Source organism: Salmo salar, chromosome 03, assembly GCF_965601325.2.
Source record: "Salmo salar chromosome 03, fSalSal1, whole genome shotgun sequence".
NCBI classification, from domain to species: domain Eukaryota; kingdom Metazoa; phylum Chordata; class Actinopteri; order Salmoniformes; family Salmonidae; genus Salmo; species Salmo salar.
This window is the reverse complement of record NC_138293.1, coordinates 59,145,788-59,159,748: the sequence shown is the minus strand read 5'-3', so window position 1 is coordinate 59,159,748 and position 13,961 is coordinate 59,145,788. Positions and strand designations below refer to the sequence as shown.

The window sequence follows — 13,961 nt, the reverse complement described above, 5'->3', positions numbered from 1 at the left end:
GGTTGTAAGTAAGTATGCCTCATAGGAGCAGGAGCCTATCTCCTGTTTCTGTAGCGTGAGGCAGCTTGATGTACCAGTACACCCCCACCAGACAGGATGCTAGTCTATCACAGGGCCTTACCCCCGATCTATCTCCTTAATGCTGAGTGCCAAGCAAATTGGGTCCCATTTTTACAGTCTTTGTTATGACCTTTTTGAGGATCGAACTCCCAATCTCAGGGCGGACACTCTAAACACAAGGCCACTGAGTTGGCTACAGCTGGGTTGTACACCGTAATGAAATGTGATTGCTTTATTGATTGGTGACCACTAAAAGCAGCCATACATCATGGGATCAATAACATTTATTTAAGCTTTGATCTTTTAACCCCAAATGGTGTTTGGAACATTGGGAGATCTGTTGTCGTTTGAGGCCTCCAGGCTTGGAGCCTCCAGGTTTTTTTTTTGGGGGGGGGGGGGGGCTAAGCACTCTGTGACAAATGACCTTTTGTGTAATGTAAAACAAAAAACCAAAGAAGGTTAATTGAACAGGAAATTGAACGTTGCTTCAGCTCGATGGCCTCAGACACAGTCCTTAGCTACTGCGGTTTAGCTACTACGTGTCATGCATTTATCTGGTTTGAGCCCTGGTATGAATCGATATTCAAGTCAGCCAATATCATATACAGTAATTAACTCAACACGTTATTTATATGAATGCTTTCCTTCAGCTCCAAAAAAAAAAAGAAGATGTTTACGTGCTGTACACGAGCCACGTTGTTGTTTCGGTTTGAATCTTGCCCAAAGTCTGATTTCGTCTTCAACCCTGGTCTGGTCTCAAACCTGGTACCCTGCCCTGGCTAGCTCAATGTGTTGATGACGATGACAGCCAGAAGCCCTGCAGCTAGTCTGCTCCATCTCCTCCTCTGCTCCACCAATCACAGAAAGAGGAGCGTCTGTCCCTCCCTTCACTCCTTCATCGGTTATCCATGCTAATGAGCCTGGGGCCAGGGAAGTGGACATAGCGGTGCAGAGCGGTGCAGAGCGGTGAGGAAGGGAACGTGGGATTTTCTCGTCTCCATGTGGATTCCATCCCTTTTAGGAGATCAAAGCGCTCTCTGTCTGTCGGTTTTAAAAAAAACTGCCGTTTGACATGCTGTATGATAGAAATGGATCTAATGAATGATTTGGCTTGCTGAGTGTTGACCTAGTATTAGCAACACATGATTTAATAGCTCGTAGCTGCTACCCTGCCAGACATACTATGACCTCATACATATCTTCTGACATATATCCCCAGTGTTACATAGGGAACTGCTGTAGTGCCTGCAGTGTTCTACTACGACTACATGTCCTACTGCTAATCTAACCCTTTACAATGCCACCTGATGGTAACGGAGCTAATGAATAGTCTGTGCTAGTGTCAGTGATGTTGATAGCCAAGGATAACCATGCTAGCTACAGGAATGTGCCATCTCAGTGATGGCTAGCTATAGCTAGTTGCTACGTTTTAATGTACATAGATCAGACTGACATGCAGTGATGTATACTATAGGCTATAAACTATCCTACAGGGTTGTGTTTCTAGTTCCAGGGGATCTCTGTATACAGTACGTATATCTTATGGTTTTTGAAGCCATCTTTTGAGAATGCATCTAGTGAATGGTTTGATTTAGTCTCCATGTCATTAGTGGCACAACATCCTTACACAATAGACTGGCCAGTTCCTCCCTCTGGCTATGGTAAGATAACATATCTGCTGTACAACCCAAGTAATTCCCAGAAAGGCATATGAAGCATTTATTGTGTTTCAACTGTGAACGGTCGTTTCAAATACCAACTGGTGTGTGTGCATCTTCTGAATGGTTTAATTGACTAGAATAGTGCACTGTTTATCTGTAGGCTTAGGCCTACTATACAGGCTACAGTGTACAGTGATTCAGACCAGTGTTTCCCAAATGGTGGGTTGTGGCGGATTTCTTTGGGTTGAGACATAACTGGCTATATGCTTTCGCTTTATTTGTGGCTTATATTTTCAGGAAAACACCCAAAAGCTCTATTGAAGATACGTTTGAAAACACACACACACACACACACACACCACACACACACACACACACACACACACACACACACACACACACACACACACACACACACACACACACACACACAGGAAGAGAATACCCCCCCCACACAAGTCTGACAGTGGAAACACACACCGACGCGCGCACACACACAGGCCTGTCACAAGGGAGGTGGAACACAAGCTCGATCTGTATCTACCACTTCCTGTCGTCATGTTGTGCTTCCTGTCGTTCCCCAGTAGTGTCTGACACTGTCGCAGAGTCAATCTTGAGCGTATTCTGCTGAATATAGCCCTATGATACAGCGATCGCGCCATGGCGTGGCAGACGCCATAGTGACACCATAGCAACCCCTTAGCTGTCAGATGTAGTGACACATGAACCCCCTAGAGACATACAGACAGATTGAGACATACAGACAGATTGAGACATACAGACAGATTGAGGCTAATGGTGCGCATGTGTGCGGGCGCTGTCAGACTGCATCCCCAACACATCGTCACATCAAGTCAACAAGTCAACAAGGAAATCTTTCTCTAAACCTGCACATCTAGACAGGAAAACATCTTCATCAAATTAGTCTCTCCCCACTCCCCCTGCCTCCCTCCCTTCCTCCCTCTCTAAACCCCAGAAGCGTGGTCCCTCTCCCCTCCACTGTTAAAACCAGCATGGCTCCTTAGGTTCATTATCAGATCACCAAGTGGATTATTTAGCTAGGCAAACACCCTCCTCTGCATCCTCCTGCCCCTGCTGTGGTAGCTGTTCGCACGCTATGCTAACGTTTTTATGCCTAAGGCAGCAATGTAAAATAGTGGTTGGGACAAAATTGGTGTTATAATGTGGGATTCGGGCTTTGAATTAAAGGCGTATACCTGCTGTTTTCCCTTGAGCAATGTATTAAAAAAAATCAGAATCTCAATTATTAATCGTTTTAAACTATTTCCAAAAGAAACTATTTGGTTGCTAAACTAAATCAATCAGATACTCTAAATGTACACTACCATTCAAAAGTCTGGGGTCACTTATAAATGTCCTTGTTTTTGAAAGATAAGCACATTTTTTTCTCCATTTAAAATAACATAAAATTGATCAGAAATACAGTGTAGACATTGTTAATGTTGTAAATGACTATTGTAGCTGGAAACGGCTGATTGTTAACTTAGGCCTAGGCCCCTTTTTTCTCCACTTCCTGTCTGAATGACGTGCCCAAAGTAAACTGCCTGTAGCTCAGGCCCTGAAGCCAGGATGTGCATATAATTGGTACCATAGGAAAGAAAACACTTTGAAGTTTGTAGAAATGATTACTCAAATCGCTGGCGCCAACTAAACAGACCTTTTGGGATATAAAGGATTTTAGCTAACAAAACAACACTACATGTTATAGCTGGGACCCTTTGGATGACAAATCAGAGGAAGATTTTCAAAAAGTAAGTGAATATTTAATCGTTATTTGTCAATGTATGAAACCTGTGCCGGTGGAAAAATATTTTGATGTAGGGCGCTATCCTCAAACAATCGCATGGCATGTTTTCGCTGTAATAGCTACTGTAAATCGGACAGTGCAGTTAGATTAACAAGAATTTAAGCTTTCAGCCGATATAAGACACATATGTACATAAATGTTTAAAATCCATATTATTTATTTGAATTGCGCACCCTCCAGTTTCACCGGAAGTTGTCCCGCTAGCAGGACCCCTAGCCCTAAGATGTTTTTAATGGAATATCTACAATGGCGTACAGAGGCCCATTTATCAGCAACCATCAATCCTGTGTTCCAATGGCACGTTGTGTTAGCTAATCCAAGTTAATCATTTTAAGAGGCTAATTGATCATTAGAAAACCCTTTTTCAATTGTTAGCACAGCTGAAAACTGTTGTTCTAATTAAAGAAGCAATAACACTGGCCTTCTTTAGACTAGTTGAGTATCTGGAGCATCAGCATTTTTGGGCAGAAACAAAATGGCCAGAAACAAAGAACTTTCTTCTGAAACTCGTCAGTCTATTCTTGTTCTGAGAAATGAAGGCTATTCCATGCGAGAAATTGCCAAGAAACTGAAGATCTCGTACAATGCTGTGTACTACTCCCTTCACAGAACAGCGCAAACTGGCTCTAACCAGAATAGAAAGAGGAGTGGGAGGCCCCGGTGCACAACTGAGCAAGAGGACAAGTACATTAGAGTGTCTAATTTCAGAAACAGACGCCTCACAAGTCCTCAACTGGCATCTTCATTAAATAGTACCCGCAAAACACCAGTCTCAACGTCAACAGTGAAGAGGCGACTCCGGGATGCTGGCCTTCTCTGGGATGCTGGCCTTCTCCGGGATTCTCTCTCTCTCTCTCTTTGCGGGTTGCCCAAACTGATTGCATTTATATGGCGTTCCTCCGTGAGGGATGCTGAAAATACTCTAGTCACATTCCCTGTGTACACAGGCCTGGCTGAGAGCTATGCTGTGTGTGTGTGTGTGTGTGTGTGTGTGTGTGTGTGTGTGTGTGTGTGTGTGTGTGTGTGTGTGTGTGTGTGTGTGTGTGTGTGTGTGTGTGTGTGTGTGCTGTGTGTGTTGCATGGTAACCAGGCAAACAGTGTCAAACATCGGCCCGGCATGCCCAATTTTCATCGCTCTTAAGGCGCATGAAACCATATGCTTCTTTTTAAAAAAGGAAAAACTGCTAGTGAAATACAACCTACGCACAAACTCTGCCCCGCCTCCCTGGATTCTGAACTGCTGACTGCCAGAGCTTCTACATACATTTGTCCGTGGTGTTCGCCTTCTGAATGTTACCTCATGTCTCACTCTCCCTCCACCACTCCCACTCCAGCCAGCCACCACACCCCCTCCACCACACTGAAGTACACATACAGCTGGGCAGAGCCGAGAGAGAAGGAACAGGCTATGCTATGGTTGTTATTGCTATGCTGTTAGCATTAGCAACGTGCTATGCTGCTGCTAGCGTAGTGCCAGCCACATGCCAACTAAATCCTGTGGAATGGCTGAAAGGCATGAACCAGGAGATGGGTAAACACAGTGGTCAGCCCAGACACATTCCTCACGGTCTTTGTTTGCATCCCAAATTGCGCCCTATTCCCTGTACTTTTAATCTGGGCCCATAGGACCGTTTGGGACGCAGGCACTTTCTACCCATCTCCCTAAGTAACCCGCTGAAGGTGGGGTTGCCCTTAACCCTTAACAGATCTAGGTTGAGATTTACCCTCATTCTTCATCTCAACCATTTGGGAGATTGATGAAATAATAACTGATCCTGTATACATTGTTAAGAACAGCTCCCACAAACTGAAAACAACCAGAACATCTGTTTCATTCCCCCCCCCCCCCCCCCCCCCCTCTCTCTCTCTCTCTTTTCTTTCTTTCTCTCGGTCTCCCCCTGAATCGGGTTAGTCCATGGAAGTGTAAATCTGTCTTCCCTACTATAGGGTGTGCTAATCCTACTTCATACTATTTAGAACACACTGTTTAGTAAGAACGAATGCCGTAAGCAAAATATCACCATATTAGGCTCATCCTACTGAGAATGCGTAATCTAATGCACAATTGCGTCGATTCCAGCCATTCGTTCATTTTGGTACAGCGCGTCGCTTTATGTGATTATCAGCTGTTGTCAAACACGTGGGATCTCGAAATAAGATTATCTTCCTCAATAGCGTGCCGCGGAATTCTACGAGATGAAAAGCCAAAACGAGTATGACATCCTGGCATTTTAAAGCATACCTAAATGTTCGAAATGTCAAACTATGAAACGTTATATTTTTGCATACCCTAAATGTCTACTATTTAGAACGCAAGTATGGGTATTCGGACACTCTCCCTGCCACAGCTGGCTACTTGTATCAATGTACAGCTCCAGAGGGACGGCAGGCAGGGGACTAGGACAAGCTGCCAGCTCGGGATGAGGCCAGAGCAGGGCCCACAATTCAGACTGGTTCTCGTACTGTACTATCAAAAGGATTTACTCACGTCTGTGTGCTATACAGTAGCCTGCTTGCTAGCCTGATTTTGCTACGTGTCATTATGTGTCTTTGGCGAGATGACAATATAGCATTGGTGAATGTAGAGCTAGTCAGGCACACAGGCTAACTGCACATCTACATGGATACATTATCGGAAAATTGTTGGCTACAGTAACTATCTTAGCCACCCTTATTCACTACAATAACTTCACTCTCAGCTGTAGAGTTGTATTTCTTTACTGGTTTGCATTTGGCTGGTGTTTTATGGCTGGGAAATCATGCTGGGAAGCTGTGTTCATTTTCCACTGGTCATATCTGGATCTCTGAGGTCACCTGCAATCTGCTCTCTCAGTCCGCCCTCATTCTCATGTTGTATTTCATGCTGGTAACCACTAACCAGTTTATAATAGAAATAAGGCACCTCGGGGGGGGGTTGTGGTATATGGCCTATATACCAATATACTGAACAGAAATATAATGCATCAATTTCACTGACTTACAATTCATATAAGGAAATCAGTCAATTGAAATAAATGTAATTATGCCCTTATGCCCACCCAATAAGAATGAGTTTTCCCCCACAAAAGGGCTTTATTACAGACAGAAATACTACTCCGTTTCATCAGTTGTCTGGGTGGCTGGTCTCAGATTATCCCGCAGGTGAAGAAGCCGGGAAGTGGAGGTCCTGGGCTGGCTTGGTTACACGTGAGGCCGGTTGGACGTACTGACAAATTCTCTAAAATGACATTGGAGGTGGCTTATGGTAGAGAAATGAACATTAAATTCTCTGGCAACAGCTCTGGTGGACATTCCTCCAGTCAGCATGCCAATTGCATGCCCCCTAAACTTGAAAAGATAAACATCTGTGGCGTTGTAACAAAACTGCACATTTTAGTGGCCTTTATTTATCCCCAGCACAAGGTGCACCTGTGTAATGATCATGCTGTTTAATCAGCTTCTTGATATGCCACACCTGTCAGGTGGATGGATTATCTTGGCAAAGGAGAAATACTCACTAACAGGGAAGTAAACAAATTTGTGCACAAATTGAGAAATTTAGCTTTTTGTGCGTATGGAAAATGTCTAGGATCTTTTATTTTAGCTCATGAAACATGGGACCAACACTTTGCGTTTATATTTTTGTTCAGTAATATATGCCATTCAGCAGATGCTTCTATCCAAAGCGATTTACAGTCATGCTTGCAAACATTTTACCTACGAGTAGTCCCAAGAATCAAACCCACTATACTGGCATTGCAAGCGTTATGCTCTACTAACAGCTACAGTACATACCTCTCTGTGTCTGTCCTCATTCTTATTACAGCTCTAAAAGCCATTACTTAGATTTTGTCCATTATAATTTTAGTACAGCACATTTCATAATTGACTCTATAGGAAGATAGAGATTAGTATAGAGATATCATTGAGCTGGTCAGCTTTTTCATATCGAGTAAGCGCGGGCAGTATCTTTTATGTTCTGCCCGATTATTGAAGCTTCTGCTAATTCGGCCATATTGTCAAAGTTATTGTACATTATGTTTTCAAATGTCAAATAGTTTAATTCGATGTTCACAATTTGACTGAGCAATACGCCATGATAGTGGAGACACTGAAAACACACAGGTTTTTTCAAATGTGTGTGCCGTGCACGTTTTAAAAAGCATGTTAGTGTGTATGTGTAAAATTAATTCCCTGAAGTCTAGACCGAGAGAGATGCTGAGACTGGGGGAAAAACTGCCTTCTTACTGCAGCCTGGGGAGAGGGAGACAAAGAGAGAGAGAGAAACTGGTGTCAAACTAACATTTGCCAAGCTGCGGGTTGCTATGGCGACGGGCATCACGTGACCATGGTGATGGTATTCACACAGAGTGGGGAAGCCATTGAGAGAGCTCAAGTGAGATATTCTTGAAAAGCAGAGTCAAGATTACAATGCATTTGATAAAATATTGATGCTCCTAGGCAGAGGGAGTGAGATTGATGGGATGTGTGTGGAGGGAGAGGTCAAAAACAAGGTTGCGAAAGAAAGGGCCTATGGGATATTTAAGGATTTTTATGCTTATTTTATTTATTTTCTCTGACCGACCCAATCATTCTATATCCCTCTAACTTTAAATATTCAAGCCTAAATACTGTAAAAATGTGCTTAACAAGTCACATAAGTTGCATGGACTGTGCAATAATTGTGTTTAACATGATTTTAGAATGACTACCTCGTCTCTATACCTCACACATACAATTGTCTATAAGGTCCCTCAGTCGAGCAGTGAATTTCAAACACAGGTTCAACCCCAAAGACCAGGGAGGTTTTCCAATGCCTCACAAAGAAGGGTACATTCTAGGGGTAGATGGGTAAAAAAACTAAAACAGACATTGAATATCCTTTTGAGCATGGTGAAGTTATTAGTACACTTTCGGCGGTGTATCGATACACTCATTCACTGCAAAGATACTATAGGTGTCCTTCCTAATTCAGTTGCTGGAGAGGAAGGAAACCGCTCAGTGACTTCACTGTGAGGCCAATGGTGACTTTTAAAAAAGTTTGAGTTTAATGGCTGTGATCGGAGAACTGAGGATTTGTAGTTACTCCGCAATACTAACCTAAATGTTAGAGTGAAAAGAAGGAAGCTTGTACAAAATACAAATATTCCAAAACATGCACCCAGTTGGAAACAAAACTAAAACTAAAGTAAAACTGCAAGAAATGTGGCAAAGAAATTAACTTTATGACCTGAATACAAAATGTTATGTTTGGGGCAAATCCAACACTTCAAATGTTCAAGCATGGTGGTGGCTGCATCATGAGTATGCTTGTAAACAGCAAGGACTAGGTCGTTTTTTTTTTAGGATAAAAAGAAACGGAATAGCGCATAGAGCTAAGCACAGGGAAAATCTTAGAAGAAAACCTGGTTCAGTCTGCTTTCCAACAGACAGAGATATTAGATATTTAGATATTTCTGTATTTCTTATTCAATAAATTAGCAAACATTTTTAAAAACATGTTTTCACTTTGTCATTATGGGGTATTGTGTGTAATTGGGTGAATAAAAAATACATCAATTTAATCAATTTTGAATTCAGGCTGTAACGCAACAAAATGTGGAATAACTCAAGCGGTATGAATACTTTCTGAAAGAGAAAGGGGATACCTAGTCAGTCGCACAACTGAATGCATTCAACCGAAATGTGTCTTCTGCATTTAACCCAACCCCTCTGAATCAGAGAGGTGCGGGGGGCTGCTTTAATGTTGCTATTTGGGACACATCCATAGACTGTCTGGTTGTAGTTATCTAATAGCTGGAGAGACAAAAATCATCTTCGCTGGCTGCTACATAGGGCCAATCATATGATATTATGCGAAAACACACTTCTGGCTTATGTGCTTTGAAATGGCTGTTCCTTTTCTTATGCTATGGTGTAGTGTAAGGTAACTTATCCAGAGCTGTCTTAGGACGAAATGTTTCTGTTTTTTAAACATCTGGATGGCGCTGCTCGGTTTTCACCGGCTGAAATGAGCTGTAAAATCAGAGGCATAGTTTGTAGGCTTATATTCCATTCGGGAGGTGTTATGCAAATGATATGTAAATTGGGCCCTCATCAGTTAAAATCATGTTGATTTACGGTTGGGTTTGGTTCAGTGTGGCTTTGTGATAAGTAGTCCGTCTCTGGTGTGAAAGAAAGCTAACAGGTATTGGTATTTACTAAGGGTAGTGATCTGGCTTGCACAGTAGTAATTATGCGTCTGCCTTTTTGGAGCAGAGGGACGTGACACACCTACTAGCAGCCCTGAATAGAGCGGCTGATAAGGTGACGTCTTTCACTTGACAAGAAGACGCATCACACTCCTACACTTTATTTAGGTGTACCTGTCATTTTGTTAAAAAATAATAATAATTAAAAGTTGTACTATTTTGATATTGAATCCTGCATTGTTGGGGAGGGGCTTGCAAGTTATTAAGTTAAGCATTTCAGCATTTCATTGTACTTGTGCATGTGACAAATAAATCAGCTTGAAAATTGAAGTGTCAGGTCTCGGCTTCTTTTCGTAAGAGCTTATGAGGCAGACGGTGTTCGTGTCACTCTATGGAACGCTGAAACTTGAAGAGGAGATTCAAGGACTTGAACCAATGCTGAATTCCAAAACCTTGTTTGTTATGTTTTCTTTTCGCCTCTTCTCCTTCTGCCTCTCACACAGTAAACCTCCAGTTCCTGTAAAATACCACACGGCTCATTACATTCTCCCCTGACCAGCTGATGAACTCAATTCCCTTGTTGCCTACTTTTAATTATTTCTCACATCTGTGCCCCATCTACCTTCTTTACTCCCCTCCTATGAGCACAAGACGTTGAAAAGATGTCTTTGGGCAAATTTTTCTCACTGGGCCTTGATAGCATAGAACTGGACCAGGCCACTAGGGGATATGGGGTTAGAATTCTAGCAGTACAAAATCCTAAAGGTTGAGGGTTATGTTTATCCTTTAACCTCAGCAAGAGGATATCCACCTTATTTATACTTGACCCTCTTAGCACGCGTGTGGATAACTCTGTTAGAGCTGTTGTTCATCTAATTTTTACTCTGGAAATAACAAATGCATATTAATAATGTTGTTATGGCAACCCTGGATCAAATCAAATAACTGAATAAAGGATTCCTCCCAATTTATGATATGAATAATACATGTGAAACTCCATGACCTGTGTGTGTGTGTGTAGCCACGGCCACGTGCATGACCCCATTTCAAATATTAAACCTCATCTCTCTGACAGCAGAACACATACCAAAAAAACGCCCCTACCTGCCCGGACACCCCTCTAATACACTAATGCAGGATGGGAAGTTATGAAAAATACATCCCCCTGTTAAATATAAATCGCCTGAGAAGCACTAAAATACACCCCACCTAGCCGCTCACTGGAGCATCCTCACCGCTGCTCTCCACACCCACAAGTTGCCAGCGTAACATGGCACTCCAACACCCCCCAGAAGTATGTCCTCGCTGCCAGAGTGAATTTGGCTAGCTGCAGAGGGAGGAGAGAGGCCTTAAATACACACACGCTCTCTCCTCTCTCTCGCACTCACACACATTAAACTAGATAGACTTTATTAGGTTGGATGAGAAGCCATTAGCTCAGCGAGAAGCCATGAGAGTGTGTGTTTGTATCAGCGAGCCGTATATAACACCACCCCTGTCTGTCCGGCTACTGGAGGCATCTCCTTCCGCCCTGTTAGTGCCTTGCCTGCCTGGCTCTCCTTTTAGCTCCGGGTAGAGGCCTGTAGGCACAGATTTAGGATCAGCTTACTCTTCCCGTAGTCTTATCCTTAACCATTAGTGGTGAACATGCTAAACTGACCGTAGATCATTTTCTAGAGCAAGGGTTCCCAAAGTTTTTCACTCGGGGGCCCCCCTTCTAGCATCGGGGAACATCCTGTGCACGCCCCACGTCTATTTCTATGGGCACAAGCACAGTTCATGACACAAACTGTTCACACCCCTCTTGTGGGTGGAGAGAATTTTACAGGTTTGAAGCTTATTTTCTGTAATTCTCCACATTTTGTCATGGGATGCAAAGGAAATGTTGCAAATTTTCTTGCAATTCTATACATTTTGCCACGTCTAATATGTGTTCATGTGATATTTGAGTGACAAAAAAATTACAACATCTATGGGCTAAAAAAAACATTAGCAAACATGGGCTAGTTGATCTGGACATTTCAGACAAGTTCTAAATAGCTCTCTAAGATACGTAATGACTAACATGACGAGGAAAACTGAGGATGCACCACTGTTCTAGAGGACGTCTTCTCTATGGGAAACCTGTTGTGGTGTAAACCTTGCGTGTTGGTGTGTGTCGAACTGACCTATGACCTTTTTGTCTTTTGGCAGGTGTTCACCACATACTCCAATGAGGACTACGACCGGCGTAATGATGATGTGGATCCCATGGCGGCGTCGGCTGAGTACGAGCTGGAGAAGAGGGTGGAGAGACTGGACCTCTTCCCTGTGGAATTGGAGAAAGGTAAAAACCTGGTGGAATCTTCTAGAGCATTACAGAACCCTACTGAACCTCAGAGTATATTGTTAGTCCTGCATGGCTCAGTCGGTAGAGCATGGCGCTTGCAACACCAAGGGCTGTGGGTTTGATTCCCGCTGGCCCAAACATAGGTAAAATGTATGCACACGACTGTCATTTTGGAGTTCAATAGCATAAACCAGTATAACAGAAAGACATAAATAGAAAGAATTAATTGTAAACATTTAACTGTAACTATTAAAGTTACAACTGGTAGCTAAACATTTTCAGTGAAGTCTGTAGGTTCCATTAAATACATTTAAAAATAAATAAAAAATATATATATACACACACACAGTGGGGGGAAAAAGTATTTGATCCCCTGCTGATTTTGTACGTTTGCCCACTTATAAAGAAAGGATCAGTCTATAATTTTAATAGTAGGTTTATTTGAACAGTGAGAGACAGAATAACAACAAAAAAATCCTGAAAAACGCATGTCAAAAATGTTATAAAATGATTTGCATTTTAACGAGGGAAATAAGTATTTGACCCCTCTGCAAAACATGACTTAGTACTTGGTGGCAAAACTCTTGTTGGCAACAGAGGTCAGACATTTCTTGTAGTTGGCCACCAGGTTTGCACACATCTCAGGAGGGATTTTGTCCCACTCCTCTTTGCAGATCTTCTCCAAGTCCAAGTCCTGTCCATCTTCCCTTTGATGCGGTGAAGTTGTCCTGTCCCCTTAGCAGAAAAACACCCCCAAAGCATAATGTTTCCACCTCCATGTTTGACGGTGGAGATGGTGTTCTTGGGGTCATAGGCAGCATTCCTCCTCCTCCAAACACGGCGAGTTGAGTTGATGTCAACAAGCTCCATTTTGGTCTCATCTGACCACAACACTTTCACCAGTTGTCCTCTGAATCATTCAGATGTTCATTGGCAAACTTCAGACGGGCATGTATATGTATTCTTGAGCAGGGGGACCTTGCTGGTGCTACAGGATTTCAGTCCTTCACGGCGTAGTGTGTTACCAATTGTTTTCTTGGTGACTATGGTCCCAGCTGCCTTGAGATCATTGACAAGATCCTCCCGTGTAGTTCTGGGCTGATTCCTCACCGTTCTCATGATCATTGCAACTCCACGAGGTGAGATCTTGCATGGAGCCCCAGGCCGAGAGATATTGCCAGTTCTTTTGTGTTTCTTCCATTTGTGAATAATCGCACCAAATGTTGTCACCTTCTCACCAAGCTGCTTGGCGATGGTCTTGTAGCCCATTCCAGCCTTGTGTAGGTCTACAATCTTGTCCCTAACATCCTTGGAGAGCTCTTTGGTCTTGGCCATGGTGGAGAGTTTGGAATCGGATTGATTGATTGCTTCTGTGGACAGGTGTCTTTTTTTACAGGTAACAAGCTATGGTTAGGAGCACTCCCTTTAAGAGTGTGCTCCTAATCTCAGCTCTTTACCTGTATAAAAGACACCTGGGAGCCAGAAATCTTTCTGATTGAGAGGGGGTCAAATACTTATTTCCCTCATTAAAATGCAAATCAATTTATAACATTTTTGACATGTGTTTTTCTGGATATTTTTGTTGTTATTCTGTCTCTCACTGTTCAAATAAACCTACCATTAAAATTATAGACTGATCCTTTCTTTGTAAGTGGGCAAACGTACAAAATCAGCAGGGGATCAAATACTTTCCCCCCCCACTGTGTGTCTGTGTGTGTGTGTGTATGTATGTATATATATATATATATATATATATATATATATACTTCAGTTAAGAACAAATTCTTATTTACAGTAAATATACTTTACCTTCAGTTAATTAACAACAAATTCTTATTTACAATGACGGCCTACCCCGGCCAAACCCGGACGATACTGGGTTCAATTGTGCGCCGCCCTATGGGACTCACAAT

The 13,961-nt window shown here is 42.7% G+C and overlaps 1 protein-coding gene across 1 annotated transcript in view; it reads left to right on the top strand.

Moving 5' to 3' along the window:
- LOC106600853 (neurabin-2) overlaps positions 1 to 13,961 on the top strand; it is a 76,813-nt gene that overhangs the window by 42,162 nt on the left and 20,690 nt on the right. Inside the window, exon 3 of the mRNA XM_014192570.3 lies at positions 11,913 to 12,045. Within this exon, the coding sequence (XP_014048045.1) occupies positions 11,913 to 12,045 (133 nt within the window). The remainder of the gene's footprint in view (positions 1 to 11,912; positions 12,046 to 13,961) is intronic.